This window comes from Panthera uncia (assembly GCF_023721935.1).
Source record: "Panthera uncia isolate 11264 chromosome A1 unlocalized genomic scaffold, Puncia_PCG_1.0 HiC_scaffold_17, whole genome shotgun sequence".
NCBI lineage: Eukaryota > Metazoa > Chordata > Mammalia > Carnivora > Felidae > Panthera > Panthera uncia.
In genome coordinates, this window is record NW_026057577.1 from 151,569,437 (window position 1) to 151,585,394 (window position 15,958).

The following is a 15,958-nucleotide window of genomic DNA, read 5'->3' on the forward strand; positions in this document are numbered from 1 at the left end:
CCTTGTGAGCACACCCTCGTGAGCACTCCCCCTCGTGAGCACACCCCTCGTGAGCACACCCCCTCGTGAGCACACCCCTTTGCACACTCGAAGGAGGCTGTGTTGTGTGTAGGTCTGCACTTCCAGACTTTAGTAGAACCTGTGCTTGGAGAGGAAGTCCGTCCGGGTATGCCTTCGTCCTGTGTCTGACCCGTTTCAACGGAGTAGATTAAACATCTGAAGTATGTCAGCAGCAGAGAAAATAGATTGTATTCTGAATTATGTCTAAGATCCCCCTTTTTTTCTTTTCATTCCTCCAAGATCATGATTTTTCCGGAAGGAACATGTACCAACAGGACGTGCCTAATTACCTTCAAGCCTGGTATGTAGGGTTTTTTTTTAAATTTTTTTTAACGTTTTATTCATTTTTGAGAGAGAAAGAGCATAAGCAGGGGAGGCGCAGAGAGAGAGGGAGACACAGAATCCGAAGCAGGCTCCAGGCTCCGAGCTGTCAGCACAGAGCCCGACGCGGGCCTCGAACCCACGAACTGTGAAATCATGACCTGAGCTGAAGTCGGACGCTCGACCGACTGAGCCACCCAGGTGCCCCTGTAGTTTTCTTAATTCCACAGAGAAATTCCTCCTCGAGAAAGCAGGGGAGCCCTTGCTCCCACCGGTGCCTCCCAGATTTCCCACAAAAGTACACCCCAGGCCGGAGACGCTCCTGCGGGATGGGCTGTGAGCCTGGGGTTCCCCTGAGATTTCACAGCTGGCAGCCATGTTGAGGGTCCCTCCAGGCACCTTAATAAGACTTCTGACCAGGAGGGCGAGGGAGAAAAGCTCACGTTAACTCCAACACCAGCATGAGAGGCGCCAGCGCGGGGCCCGCGGCTTGGGAACTAGGACGCTGCCCTTTCCCCCGCAGGTGCATTCATCCCGGGAGTTCCTGTCCAGCCTGTGGTTCTGCGGTACCCGAACAAACTGGTGAGCGTGTTTCCCGGGGATTCCGGTGATTTACCTGGGAATGAGAGTTTGAAGACGTTTCAGGCGCCGTTTCTAGTCAATCCCGACGTTCCAGAATGCTTCAGTATTCGTGCGTGAAGTCCTGTTTTCGTGGGTCGTGAGCGGAGGCCCTTCCTCTCTCTTCGGTCTGATGGTTTGATGTGAGACGGGCCCCCATGTCCCCAGGAGCCTTCACTGCCTGTTTACCGGGAAACATTAAAATTAAGAGCACTTAAGTTCTGAAAGGCTGGCGACGGCAGGAGGGAAAGGAACTAAGTGACTTGGTATTTAACACGCCGTTGTCGTGCGTCTGGCTCCGTGCAGAGGTCTTTGCTTGTGACAGAGCAGAGTAAAAGAAGGGGCGTGTGGGGCTCCGAGTGCCTGGGTGATCCTGACGGACCCCCAGCTCAGGGGAGGCAGGGAGCTGGACGAAGCCTCAGCAGGTTCTGGTCACAGGCCCCCGTGCCCTCCGCTGCCACCTCTGCAAGAGCATCTCACTTCTGCCAGAACCCCTGCCAGGGGGACGTCCCTGTACCTCGACAGGCGTCGGGCTCTCGTAGCTGAGACTGGGCCACAGGGACTCGTGTCCTTGGGCCCTGCCTGGGCACTGGATGCGCTGGACTGTTTCTTGACGGAGGACACAGGAGGTGGGTTTGTCACACCGAGCTGCGTCTCTGTCCCACTGTGTCTTTGTGACAGCAGAACAGAAACTCCCCAGTCGCAGCACGGTGGGGTCTGGAGTTGCTGGTACGGATGGGGGCAGGATTGTGGGTGACGTCTGTGGGCGTGAGGGGCCTGGCCCACCTTCTGCTGGACCAGACCCCGTGCCTTCAGGTGCAGACGGACACAAAAGAGGCCCCCAGAGTGGCCAGTGAGTAAATGTCACAAGCGGAAGCCACGGAAACTGACAGGTGGCGCAGTCTCGCGGTAGGTGACCGGAGAGGTGCGTGCGTCAGCCGGCGTCTGAGAGAGAATCTGTCATCGACGTGTAGAATTCTAGGTTTTCCGCTTCTTAAATTTGCTTTGTCAACTTAGGTTAAGCAAACTGCCTCTCCTGGGTTCTTCTAGAAGCATTCAGCCTGGCTGCTTTGCAGTCTTTTCTCGTTGGTCTGTGTCGTCCTCTTCAGCTGCATAATTTCCCGGAAAACCGCCACTGACCACTTTGCACCCGGTCCCGTGCAGAGGAGGGTGGGCCAGGGCCCCGGGGTCGGCGGCCGGAGAAGCCCCTGAGGTTGGGGTCGGGGAGGGGAGGGTGTTCAGCAGCCTGTGGGAAGGACTTCAGAAGAAAGCCCATTGGGGGACCGGCGTCAGGGTAGAAACAGGGTGTGTGTCCTCTGACGTCCGTCCCCGCCCAGTGCTGGCACAGCAGCGAAGACCGAGGGTGGGGGGCGTCCACAAGTCTCGGGGTGCTGGGCACACACAGGCCCCGCAGTGGGGGTACAGGTGGGTGTGGGTTGGAACGCGCCTCACGCGGTAGGGACCGCTCCCGAGGCCCGCACAAGGCAGGCTCCTGGGCCGTAGACCGAAGCTGCGGGACGGCTTGAACAAGGGACAGGACGAGGGATTCACCGGCCCTGGAGCCGTGGGAGGAGAGGAGTGTGTCTAGAGCGGCCCGGAGGTGATAGCCACCCGCCTGCCCCCTTGTCCCAGAGCAGACTGGGGAAGAAGAGGGCGCCAGCGTCTTGGTGAGAGACGGGCAGGTCGAGGCCAGGACGGAGGGCGGGCACACGCTGGGTCTGCTGTGACTCATCCTGCTCCTTTCTTGCCCCCCAGGACACCATCACGTGGACGTGGCAAGGACCTGGAGCGTAAGTGAGACACCGTGCGCTCTCACGCGTCCTGTCCTCCCCAGAAAGCACAGTGGCCACTCAAGCGACTGGCCTGCACTTTGGCCTGCGTTGTGCACACGTGGGAACTCTGGACGCGTGACCCGCTGCTGTTCAACAGCAGTTCAGTTCTGCCCCCTGTGCAAACCAGGTGTACAAACCTGGCCCGTTCTCACCCTCCTGGCGTCCAGGACCTAAGTTCGTTGTGGGAAGGTAACTGGGAGTGGCTCTCCTTCCCACTTGCGCCTGTCAGCTCGGTGACCACCGTCACGTCTGACATCTGCAGCTGCCAGGAAGGGAGGGGAGCTGCGGGGACGGCCCCCGTCTCAGGCCCGGGGGCTCCAGGACAGCAGGCCTCCCCACAACGCCAGCATTTGAGCTGCTGTTTGGCGGTGGGAAGGGGCTGGTGGAGCCAGGCCCCCAGGCCTTGCCAAGGCATTTGGAACGGGATGCTGGGAAGACTCCCTAAAGGGCAGCGTCTGCGCCGGCGAGGGGTGGGGGGGGAGTGATAGCGTTGCGGGGGCTGGAGTGTGGAGGGTGGGTGGCAAGAAGCAAGAGGGAAGCTGGGAAAGGCAGGAAGGGGCTCCTCTGGGCTGTGGCGGTCAGGCTTGGGGGTGGCAGTGATGGGGCAGAAGTCGGGTGTGCACGGAGTTAAGAGGGCACTTGTCCACTGTGGAGGGTGAGCGATGGCCCGAGGACAGGACTCGGATGGCTCCCCTTGTCCAACTTCTGCAAAGAACAGGCTGGTGATGCTGGTCAGGAGCTCTAGGGCCGAGCCCGGAGAGGTCCGCGTCCCTGGGGACGGCCAGGTGGGGGACAGTGTCAGGCGAGGTGTCCTCGGCTGGAGGACACACGGGGGAAACGTGGCATGCAGGGCAAAGGAGAGCTGCAGGGTCGGTGCATTTAGTAGGGACAGGGAAGTCCCCTGTTCAGTAAAGGTAGCCCCATCCTCCTCGCTGCTGCGAGGTTCGGGTCAGGCTGTGGGAGGCTCGGCGTCTGCTGAAAGAATTCACTGCACAGTGGTGCCCTCTGCAGGGGAAGGCATCCGGAGGTTCTGCTCTGGAATCGAAAGTAGTTTAAACAAAATCGAGAATCCTTTAACCAATGCTGTAAATCTGTTTGTTCGTTTTAAGGTTGAAAATCCTGTGGCTCACGCTCTGTCAGTTTCACAATCGAGTGGAAATCGAGGTTTGTATAGATGCGGTGTCCTCTACAATGTCATGTCGGGGTTTATAAAGGTGGGTACCGTAGTGTTGGCGTCGAGGTCTGCGTAGATGCACCGCGATACGGTGTTACGTCGGGCTCTATACAGATACAGCGTCGCACAGGGTCATCCTCTGTGCAGATACGGCTTAGGCAACCTTCACTGGGGTGTATACAGATACAAAGTTGTATTAACGTCTGTACCAACAGATGTGATACAGCGTCTGCAGGTAAAGTTGTATGTTGATGTCTACACGGATACAGCGTTTCACAGTATGTGACTGGGGACTCTACGGATATGAGTTGAGCATTGTTACGTCCTTGTCCGTACAGATGTAATACTGTGTTGGTGTCGTGCAAACACAACATGACGTTACCTGTGTGGACGTGGTGTTAGCGGATACTGTGTCGTATTTGTGTCTGTGGAGATGTGTTGTACGACGTCAGGGTCTCCACAGACACAGTGTTACTTACGTGTTGTCGCGGCACATATTATACAGTGTCACGTTGTGTCTCAGTGTTACACGCATCTGTCTTGCTTTGTAGCTCCTTAGAGGTACTTCCCGTGGCTTTTCATCAATCACATTGTGTCTCTTGCATGATTTTGAATCCATTTAGATAGGATTTTAAAAATCCACAACCATCTTTTAACACGGTTAGCAAATTGGCGCATACGCAGTGAGTTATGTTTTGGCGTTTTTACGTGGTCTGATACTGGCGACTTCACGTGGCACGTGTCTCGTACTGCCGTTTTCTGTTTGATGTTGGGTCGGATCGCATAACCTGCTTCCCGGCTTGCAGCCCGTTGGGTGTCCCCGAGTCACGACTCCTGTTCCCTCCGCTCTGTTAAATAGTCACAATCGTGCAGCCTGCATGTTTCATCCAAGTGCATGAGGGAGGAGGGTTCTTTTTAAGAAGGGAACCAAGAGGCTAGTCCCGCACCGCAGAGTAGGGATGGCCCGTTCGTGGCGTGGAGGGTGTCACGAGACAACTTCCTTCCGGTAAAAGTTGTCGTGTTGCACCGAACTTACCGATGAGCCTGGCTTTCGGCCGGCCTCCGGGTTTGTTACTTCAGGAGAACAGAAGCCACTTAATCACAACAGGCTGAAGCAAAGGGTCCCCGGCCCACGTCCGAGGGTGGCGGGCCTGCCCCTTAGAACTTTGTATGTGGCTCGTGTGCCGGTGGCCCGGAAGCAGCCAGTGCAGGGGCCTCGGAGGACCGTGCCTCTGGTGAGAACTCCATTTCACGCCTCGTTTCTGATGTTCTGAGTTCAAAAGACACAATGACTTTTTGAAATCGCTCTAAGTGTCTTTACTCACGCCATGCTTGCGGGTGTCCGTGAGCACCTGTTGTGACTTCCACGGCGTCCAATTCACGGTGCCGGGCGAATGAAGTCACGTGACGAGGACTGGTGGGGTTTCGGGATGTCCTTGTACCGTCAGACGTCTGTGGTAAAGAGAGAGGGCGCAGTGACGCCTGCACACAGTGGGGCGGCAGCAGAGCGTGGGACTCACTCATTTAAAGCGCTGCTCACGCGAACGCACACTTCCGTGGGACGGTTTGTCATAACTGAAAATGCAGCGGATGTCAAATCTGGTGCGTTTTCACGAGGAGATAGTTTGTCGTGTTACCCCCAACACCAGCTGAGGCCTTTCGAGAGGAAGGCACACGAATAACTTTTTTGCATCCGTAGAGGAAGATTCCGTGTGAGATTGTCACCCGGTGCGCCTGCAGGCAGGGGGCGCTCCTGCCGAGGAGTCGTGGGTTGTGAGTGTTCACACACGTGTCCGTGCGTGCGTGCACGCGCACCGTGGCCACTTTGAAGATGGTTCTCACGGAAAGTGCTTTGACAGACCTTAATCGTGTCAGACTTGCGACCGTCACCTCCGGTGGCCTGGTGATGCCCATGGAAGTAACTCGGCCTTCTCTGTGCTCAGTTCCTTCCCGTGTACAGCCCCTCGGACGAGGAGAAGAAGGACCCGGCCCTGTATGCCAGCAACGTGCGGCGCGTCATGGCAGAGTGAGTGCTGTCCCTCCCACGCCCCGGGCGCGGGCCCCTGCCGCCACCCTGGTGCCCCTGTCACTGCCCGAGCATGGCCCGGGGCTGCCCCTCAGCCGCCGCTTCCTCCTGAGCCCTGGGAGCAAACTAGCCAGTAGCCGTAGGAAAACGGTCTCTGCAGAAGCGAGCGAGGGCCTGTTGAGGGTGCACACGGGCGGGGGGCGTGCGTGGCCACTCTTTTCGCACCTCCGGTGGCCGTGGGGTCACGGTTCTGCCTCTGCTTCGTTGCTGAACTTGGTGAATTCAGACGTGTGGGTGGGAACCAGTCAGCCCCATCCAGGGTCTGCGCCCGAGGGCGAGGGGCCGCACCGCCTGGGGGCCCACGGGGCTGTCCTGTGTGTCAGCTCTCTGTTCACCCGCTGCAGTAGCCGTCAGCCCTCTTCCTCCCTCTTCCCAAGTCTAATCCCGGAAGATAAAGCGCTTCCGCAACGAGTGTGCGTGCCCTCAGGGAGTTTCTCGCTTCTGTTTCCACATCCTTCCCGGCCGTTGTGGACGGGGAGACATCAGCCTGCGCCCTCCGCACCCTCTCCCCCCGTGTCCCGTCTCCTCTCTCCTCCTCTCTTCTACTCCCCGGCAGCAGGGGCTGCCTCTGTGTGGCCACTGAGGTCCCGGGAGGGGTTCTCAGAGCTCAGGGGCTCCGCGGGGTCCCCGGCGGGAGGTCTGCGTGGCCTTGGAGGCGTTTTCACAGGCACTTTTGCTGAGCTGGTGTGGCCTGGGTGTGAAGTCAACCCTGTCCCCTCACTGTATACAGATCGCACCCCTGTGGCAACATATTCTGTGGGACTGTATAAAGCAGAACCCTAACCTGAACACACGTAAATTCGAACTCCGCGTGTCCACACGCCCCTCAGAAAGCTAGGCTGGGGACAGAGCCCAGCAGATGGCTCCGGTCCCCCTGGGTGCCCAGCCACTGGCAGCCCGTGTCCCTCCCGCTCTCAGAATCCCGGACACACAGGCAGCAGCTGGCCACCAGGATGCGCGTGACTCAAGGCAGGGCGTTCGGTGACACCTTGGTTCAGCCTCTCCGTAAATAATCCCTATGGAATCGAAGGCTTGACGGGTGTGAGTTCTTTTTAATTCCCATTCAAATAAATTAGCCATTAATGTTGATGCGTATCTCACAAACTGTGCCTGTTAACGGAGGACAAGCATCATACGTCGAGTGGCAAAGGGCAGAGAACCCAGAAACGGGGATGTGGGGTGTCCCCTTCCTGGTTCCGGACCCACCTGGGAACAGCCCGGGTCCCTGAGGGACAGTCTAAGACGCTCCGGGTACATTCCGGCTCCTGTCCCCACACGGGGATCATAGTAGCTGTGGGAGAGCCGCTTCAGAACCCGCTTCCTTACCCACGATCTCTCGTGGGACCGTCTTGCCACGAGAGGCTGTGGCAACGGTGGGAGGTGCTCTCCGTCATTAGGGGAGGGGCCCAGGGTCCAACACTTGGTGAGTTTTCTACCATCGAGGTTTCCTTTAATGGGAGACGCACATTTTTCAGAAGCCTGATGCAAGTCTTTAGGATGGCTGAGCCCCGCCTCTGACCTCAGGGCACTGTCAGTCTGATGAGAGCGGCCCCTCGCCACCGTTAGACCAGCGGGACTTCCGGGTGAGACCCCCCTTCGCGGGGCGGTGTCCTCTTGGAGGCACCCGCTGGCTGCCTGGCAGGGGGACCGTGGTAATACTGTGCTAGCCACGAAGCCTGGGGCCCCAGGGTCCAAGTAACTGAAATTTGGGGTTTGCTCATAAGCTTTTCTGTTTAGTGCCACGTGTGGACTTGACACGTTGCCTTTCTGTGCACGTCGGCGTGCTGAGCACCCGCCACCCCGTGGCTCCGGTTACGGGCTCGTACGTGGCGGGTGCCCACGTGGGCTTGCGTGAGAACACTGGTGCAGGCTCTGGGGCGAGGGCTGCAGCCAGGGCTGATGCTCTGGAACCACGCCGCCCCTGCTCAGACCCCCCATCCTCCCCTCCTTCCTCCAGGTGGGGTCCGTCTGTCCTGCTGGGGCCCCACCAGACACCCCCATCTTGGGGGGATGCAGGAGTGGACAGGAGGGGGCACTTGGGAAACCACAAGGGTCCTGGCCCAGAGGGCGTTTTCAGTGGGTTCCTCCCACCCGGCCTTCCCCGGCTTCATGTGCCTGAAGGCTGCCGGGTGCCAGAATCGCGAGGGACAGCTGTGCTGTGCCCGCAGGATCCAAAGGGACAGAGCGCTGGGCCGGGTGACGAGCCCCTGAGAGGCAGGCTTGAGAACTGCTCATCTGCTTATTAGAAATTTTCACATATTCGTGTGCTTTAGTCCAGTTTTTACAAGTTTTTTTTCTTGTTTATTTGTGAGAGAGAGAGAGAGAGACAGAGTGTGAGCAGGGGAGGGGCACAGAGAGAGGGAGACACAGAATCCCAAGCAGGCTCCAGGCTCCGAGCCGTCAGCCCAGAGCCCGACACGGGGCTTGAACCCACCGACCGTGAGATCGTGGCCTGAGCTGAAGTCGGACGCTCCATCGACTGAGCCACCAGACGCCCCACTTTTTAAGACTTATAAATGTTGGCGTACTTCCGACGTGGACGGTTCATCCTGCTTCTGGGAGTTCTTTGTCAGCCCCCAGCGCCACAGACACGCCGTGGCTTTCTGGTGCGAATGTCTTCTCCAGCTGCCGTCGCGTGGTCGTCCAGTGGGTGTCCCTTCTTGGGAAACATGTTCTGTCCTTGATGGCACACCCACCCCGACACCACCTGTATTCATAGCAGTTTCTTCCCGTTGTCGAACTGAAACAGGTTTTCACGGGGCCACAAGAGTACCACAGAAACGTGGCTCGCACATAAACCTCTTAGACCCAGAGGCAGGGATCGCCGTCCGCAAGCGTAGGTCTTCGCGCCCCAGCCACCGTGCGCCTCACGTGGGACGTGTGGGGCGGCAGGTGCTGCTGCTGTGTGGACGAGGCAGGAGCCACAGGGGAGGGGCCTGTGAGGTGGGGCCGCTGTGACTTTAGCACTGGTGGGGTTTTGGAGGGGTGGGGGGTCCGGAGCTGACGGCCAGGAAAGAAGTCTTGAGACCTCTTCGGTGCCAGAAGGGGATTTCGCTGAAGCGCGGGGACAGGGCCGTGGGCAGGAAGAGCGTGCTGGGGCGGTTCTGCATCTGGGAGTTTGGTTTGTAAAGAACCCGGGAAGGCTGGCAGGAGGGCTCTCATGTGCCCAGGAGGATCCCAGGAGAGGAGGCCTTGCCGTTGTGAAGCTAAGGCTGTTTTCCCCCTGGGGAGGCATTACCACTGGGACAGTAGGGGGTTCTGGGCAGGTGTTCTCCTCTGGACCTGCCGCAGGCCTCTGTCCGTGGGCTGCAGGTCATGAGGAAGTTGTTTGTTTTTTTTTTAATTTTTTTTTTTTTAACATTTATTTATTTTTGAGACAGAGAGAGACAGAGCATGAATGGGGGAGGGGCAGAGAGAGAGGGAGACACAGAATCGGAAGCAGACTCCAGGCTCTGAGCCATCAGCCCAGAGCCCGATGCGGGGCTCGAACTCACAGACCGCAAGATCGTGACCTGAGCTGAAGTTGGACACTCAACCGACTGAGCCACCCAGGCGCCCCGGTCACGAGGAAGTTTGATGTTACCTGCCACTTCTTCTTTGTTCCCACAGCGCTGTGGGGGGTGATGTTGGGGCTGCAGGGAACGGAGCCTACAGGCTTCTGGAGATCGGGCTGTTGATAAGGTCGCCTTTTCTTGTAATTTACTAAGATGTTTGCAAACCGACTGAGACTCACGTCCCGCAGGGCCGTGAACTCTATCGGGTAACTGTGTGCTTTTTCCTTCTCTCAGCTTTAGGGCAGCCGGGAGTGTATGAGGAATGTCACCCGTGTCCCACGGGGGGAGGGGAGGGGTGCCAGCTTCGCCCTCAGCCCGCCCCACGCCCTCCCCAGCGCCGGGTTCCCGGGGTCGCCCTGCACAGGCTCCTTGCTGTGCCGCTTGGGGGGTGCTGACGGGGTGCCCTCCTCTCCCGCAGGGCCCTGGGCGTCTCGGTGACCGACTACACGTATGACGATTGCCAACTGGCCCTGGCGGAAGGCCAGCTCCGTCTCCCCGCGGACACCTGCCTTCTCGAGTTTGCCCGGCTGGTGAGGGGCCTGGGGTGAGTCTGCTTTTTCTCACTCGAGCCGTCAGCCCGGAACGGCCCTCCCTCGAGGCTGTGGCGGGTTTGACGAAGCTCGAGTGGTTTGCTCAGCGACGGGAGAGCTCTGAAGGGCACTGCCGAGATGCTGCTTCTAAGACGGGAAGCTTCCGGAAACTTCTGTCAGGCCCTCGCAGGGGCCCCCACCCCTGCAGTTGTTGGTGATCAGGCTGGAGACGGCAGTGGGCGCGGAGGGTCCGCGGGGGCCGTCGAGCAGATGAAAGGGCTTGTTCTCAGGGTTTTGGGGGGTTTTCCAAATACCCACTTCAGACCCCCAGTGCTCGGCAGCGGTCTCTGCGGGCTCTACCCGGGAGGACCGTCGCAGCACGGCCAGAGGCCGCCCCCACTTGCCCGAGGGTGGGTCCCCACAGCTGGCAGGGCCTCGTTCCCGTAGACGCCGAGGCAAAATTATTAGAACGCTTTTTTTTTTTTAAACGAACTTGCCTCTTGTTGTAAAAGCAACTTCACTCTTTTCTTGAATTTTCTAAGAGTACATTTCCTGTTCTTAGCATGCTGTAATTTTATCGAAAAATGTCCTTCCTTCTCTTTGTGTGTAGGTTGAAACCAGAAACACTGGAGAAAGATCTGGATAAATACTCCGACCGGGCCCAGACGCAGGGGGGACGCAGGGTGGGCCTCCCCGAGTTCGCCGAGTACCTGGGCGTCCCCGTCTCAGACGCACTACAAGACCTGTTCTCCCTGTTTGATGAGGTGGGGCCATAGCCCTGTGAGCAGTTTTGAGGCAAAACCTCCAGCCTTTCCGTGTATATTGCTTTGTTATGATAGAAGCATCTCTTGGAGACTTAGGAAGCAGGGCGGGAACGACCCCTCCGCGCCCGTCCGACCAGCCCGCCCAGAGTTTTCTCCCGTGCTGTTAAACGCACACAGAAGTCGGACGTTTAAGTTAACGTCTGCTGATAAACATACCTATGGTTTGGGGTTTTACGGTGGGACCGCCAAAAACCTAGTAATATCAGTGTCCCCTTCCCCAGAAATCCAGAATTCCCAAATAACGGGACTGTTTCCCCATGATCGGCACGTGGGGTCGCCACGGACCTCCCGTCCAGCGCGAGAGGACCCCCCAGCACAGCGTCCCTCACCCCCGCCAGCCATGCGTCACAGTCGGGTCACGTGTCGTGGCTGGACCGGGGGTCCACGGCCACCCGCACCAGCTGGGCCCCAGGGGTGGACCTGGGAGACCACACGCCGGGAGCGGTGGCTGCCACGGTCGGCCGTGCCTGCCATGCCCGCTCTTTCCCGGATGTTGGCGTCGAGGGATGGACCCCCGTGGCGGCCAGTCCCACGGCAGGCCGTGTGCCGAGCAGCCCCTTCAGCCACAAATGTGTGTGAACAGCACAGCACGCCACGTGAATATCACAGCGTGTCCTCTGTGGCGACGTGCCACGTTCTGTGCGGCCTGGCCCGTGGTGGGACCAAGGAGAGGCAAGCGTGTGACTCGGGCACGTCAGAGACGCCGCAGGCACTCGCAGGTCACGGTGACAGGCGACCTGCTGACGCATCGCAGTGCGTGGCCCCGTGTGCCGCCGTCACAAACCGGCGGGCTGGCCTGGAGGGGCCCCCTCACGGAAAGGCCACGCGCTCCCGTCGTCGGAGCCCCAGCCGTGGTGGTGTTTTCACGCTGGCGCTTTGACATGGTGTCGCGTTGGAACACAGCAGCGAGCGGCGCCCCCGGCACGTGCATCGTGCGGGGACCCGCAGACCCCCCACCGTGGCACGCGGCTGGGTAGGTCTTACTTCCCACCCCGGGCGCCCAGTGGCCCTGCGACACAGACACTCCGGTTCCACACAAAGACCCTCAGACCCAGAAGCTAAAGGGCCGGGAACGCACAGGCTGAGGGGCCCGAAGTGAACTCACCTGCCCGGCCCCTGAGCTCGCTCCCGCCTGGACCACAGGCGTGGGGCCATCCCAGGGAAGCCTGTCCCTTCCCTTCGGGGGACGGCAAGGGACCCTTGTGCCCCCACCCCTGTGCCAGGAATCTCCCCGCCCTCGAGGCCTCCACCTCCCCGTCCGCCCCCCGGCTCATCCCACGCCCCGTGGCAGCCTGCTCACTCAACAGCAGCCCGGCCCGCAGGCTCCCTGGGGACGTGCATCGTGGGCGCACGGCAGGCCAGGCTGGGTGCCCACCTTTCCACGTGCTCACCTAGGTTCTCGGGGCACAGATGAGAGCCTTGCTGTCTGCTGGGGTTTTTTCTAGAAGGAGAGCCTCAGGCAGCGGGCACCGCATCGCGTGAACTTTCCAGAGGAGATTCACGTGTTGGTCTCGTAGACTTTGAGAATCAATTGTAACGTCCTAAAAGGGTGTGTGCTGAGATCACCTTGTAAAAGCCAGTCGGCCGTGAATGTTCTTACAAAATACTCGTTTCGTGGGGCGGCTGCGTGGCTCATTTGGCTAAGCGTCCAACTTCAGCTCACGGTCCGTGGGTTCGAGCCCCGCGTCGGGCTCTGTGCTGACAGCTCAGAGCCTGGACCCTGCGTTGGATTCTGTGTCTCCCTCTCTGCCCCTCCCCTGCTCACGTTCCATTTCTCTCTCTCTCTCTCTCTCTCTCTCTCTCTCTCTCTCAATAAAACAGATAACCACAAAAAAATTTTTTTAATATGCATTTCATGTAAGCAGGTAATAGCAAATCAAGTGGAACTTTTTTTTTTTTAAAGTTTATCTTGAGAGAGAGAGCGAGAGAGACAGAGAGAGAGCATGTGCACACACGGGAGGGCCCGGGAGAGAGTGAGAGAGAGAATCCCAAGCGGGCTCTGTGCCGACTCGGCTCCATCTCAGGAACTGTGAGGCGTGACCTGAGCTGAAGTCCGGAGTCGAACACTTAACTCACCGAGCCACCCAGATGCCCCTGACCTTTCCGCTAATATCCAGGGATTAGCGTTAACACCCCAGCACCGCCCCACACACGCGCGCGGAGGGACCGAGCGGCGCCCTGAGGATGTGTCTCTTTCCCAGAGTGGAGACGGCACGATGGATCCTCGGGAGTATGTCGTCGCCCTGTCCGTCGTCTGCCGGCCGTCCCGGACTCTGGACACCGTCCAGCTGGCGTTCAAGGTAAGCGTGGAGTGCGTATGAGGTTAGTTTGTAGGGACAGTGAGGCGCGGATCACATCAGGCCTGCCGTACCCGATTACGGGCCCTTGCGGTACGGACGGACTTCCTCTCTGCCCAGCTGCCCTTCTCACGTAAGCTCGTATCGGCCGTCGTTTGTGAAAACGCCCAAAACGTCCTCAAATCCACTTCCTCCTGCAGTCCGTGATCCACACTCACAAGAAGGGCGCGGGGTGGGATCTTTGTGAGTTCCGGGGCGCCTGGACAGGGCCGCCCTACGCCGTCCATCGGGCGCAGCCCGCACCCGGTCCGCTCTCCCACCGCGGCCTCTTCGTCAGCGCGTCGGCTCAGGCTGCAGAGCGGCTGTGTGCCCAGCGCTGAGCCTTCCACCACATCCCCGGGATTCTGAGAGTCTGAGAAACACCCGTAACAGGGTCCCGGCTCACGTGCCCTCACCCGGCCGCCTCCCCCGGACACTGTCAGCTGGGATGGGGCTGGGCCGGCTTCACTCCCCAGAAACACAGTTTTGTCAGGGTCTGAGAATGGCTCCTTGTTACAGATGCACCTCCTATTCTAATATTTTTTGAAGGTTTTTGTTTTTGAGACAGAGACAGAGTGTGAGCAGGGGAGGGGCAGAGAGAGAGGGAGACACAGAATCCGAAGCAGGCTCCAGGCTCCGAGCTGTCAGCACAGAGCCCGACGCAGGGCTCGAACCCACAGACCGTGAGATCATGACCTGAGCCAAAGTCGGACGCTCGACCGACTGAGCCACCCAGATGCCCCCAGATGCAACTCCTGTTAGCCAGACTCGTGAGAGCCTGATGTATAAGCCAGGCAGTGCTTGTATCTCAGTGCTGGGGTCCCACTGGACGGGCAGGCTTCTCAGGCCACTGAAGGAGGGGGAGCCCAGGAGAGGGTAGCCCCCGGCTAATGGGCAGACCGATGGTGACACCCCAGGGCTCTGGGGTGCTCATGCTGCGGTTGACAGCTGGTGCCAGCCCCACAGGGACTTTCTCAGTCACTCGCCAGAACCTAAGCAGAAGCTGTTGGAAAAGGTGAGTGGGTCAGCCACCCCCTCAAGGTCAAGCACGGTGATGGCACATTCATTTCATTGAGCACTCACGCGTTCCACCACCCGGAGGCCCCCTGCTAGGGCAGCCGGGTGTGGCGCAGGCCTCCGTGCTCCTGGGAGTGGGAGCCGTGGGGTCAGGGCCTCTGCACAGTTGGGGGATCGTGGGTGACACCGGCCTCTGCCTGCAGATGTACGGGTCACAGGACGGCTGCGTCGATGAAGGCGCCCTGTCCAGCATCCTCAAGACTGCCTTAGGCGTGGCCGAGCTCACCGTGACCGACCTCTTCCGGGCCATCGACGAGGAGGAGACAGGGAGGATCACGTTTGGTGAGCGGCCCGGGCACAGGGGGAGGACGGCTGCATTGTGCAGGCGTGTGCCCAGGAGGCGGGCCGCGGGAGACACCATCCATGCTCGCCAGGGCCCCGCGCTGTCTCGGGCTATACAAGATTGTCCAAAGGAAGATTCTTCCCCAGACCCGGCGGGGATGGGTTAGGGCATTTGGGATCTGATCCCTGCAGGGAGTTAATAGGGCCAGACTTCAAGCCCAGGCTCGGAACCCCAGATCCATGCCACCCCCAAGGGCAGCGGGCGGTGTGTGCTGAGGCCGGGCCGTGGCCGCCCACGGGGGTCCGCGATCCGGGTTCTCCGTGGAGGCGGGGAGCCAGACCCCTCAGGACTGACCGCTGCAGGGAGGGGGTGGGGGTCGGCTCATCGCTTTCGGCCACACAAAGTGGGACAGCCAAGATCTTCGGGGACTCAGACCTGAAACCCACCCGCAGGCCAAGGAGGAAGGGGGAGGGGCAGTAGGACTCCCAGAAGGCAGCCCCCTCTGCACACCAGCCAGTGCGCACGTCTGAAAGTGAATGTTTCCTCGCTAAAAAAAAACAGTAGACATTTGCTCAGGAAAGGTCATTGTTCGTGTCTTGTTTGGATGTGTTTTTAAATTGCATCCAAATGTCAGACACGTGTGTTGGTTTAGCGTGAGCGTGTGTGTGTGTGTGTGTGTGTGTGTGTGTGTGTGTGTGTGTCCGTCTCCGCCTGAGGGCAGGTGATGTTGTCCGGGCGCACTGAGGTGTGGTGATGACGTGCCAAGTGAGCACCTTCCAGAAAAGCCCTCCCACACCCAGGCCTAGAGCGTCTCCAAGCCGTTGGGGCGCCCCGGGGGCACTGCCCACCCCAAGACTGGGTCCCAGGCCTGGGAGACGACGCGGGGGCTCAGAGCCACTCAGGTGATCGGCCGGGAGGGCGACCCTGCTGTCTCCAGCGCATGGACGAGTCCCCAGGGGCGCCTGCCTCGCAGGCTGTCAGGTCACGGTGTGGACACCTTGTCCTGCCTCTGAGCCGACTCCTGGGTGAACAGCGGCTCCTTTGCACGTGTCAAGCACCTGGAGTACGCCTGCGCCTCGAAGAGCATGTTCACCTTAGGTTTCCCCAAGGCGGCAAAGCCGAATGGCTCTGAGCCCTGTTCATGCGCAGCCCCCCTCCCCCCGATGGACCCCAGCCCTCCCCCCTCCCCCCCATGGACCCATGCCCTCCCCCCTCCCCCCACATGGACCCCAGCCCTCCCCCCTCCCCCCACATGGACCCCAG

The 15,958-nt window shown here is 59.6% G+C and overlaps 1 protein-coding gene across 4 annotated transcripts in view; it reads left to right on the forward strand.

The window, feature by feature from the left end:
- The window catches only part of LPCAT1 (lysophosphatidylcholine acyltransferase 1), a 42,170-nt gene that overhangs the window by 25,015 nt on the left and 1,197 nt on the right, over nucleotides 1–15,958 (forward strand). For all 4 annotated transcript variants that reach the window (XM_049648304.1, XM_049648305.1, XM_049648307.1 and 1 more), the window contains 9 exons: nucleotides 301–361; nucleotides 905–963; nucleotides 2,755–2,789; nucleotides 3,941–3,995; nucleotides 5,949–6,031; nucleotides 10,064–10,189; nucleotides 10,786–10,939; nucleotides 13,201–13,299; nucleotides 14,556–14,694. In XM_049648304.1, coding sequence (XP_049504261.1) covers nucleotides 301–361; nucleotides 905–963; nucleotides 2,755–2,789; nucleotides 3,941–3,995; nucleotides 5,949–6,031; nucleotides 10,064–10,189; nucleotides 10,786–10,939; nucleotides 13,201–13,299; nucleotides 14,556–14,694 — 811 coding nt within the window. The remainder of the gene's footprint in view (nucleotides 1–300; nucleotides 362–904; nucleotides 964–2,754; nucleotides 2,790–3,940; nucleotides 3,996–5,948; nucleotides 6,032–10,063; nucleotides 10,190–10,785; nucleotides 10,940–13,200; nucleotides 13,300–14,555; nucleotides 14,695–15,958) is intronic.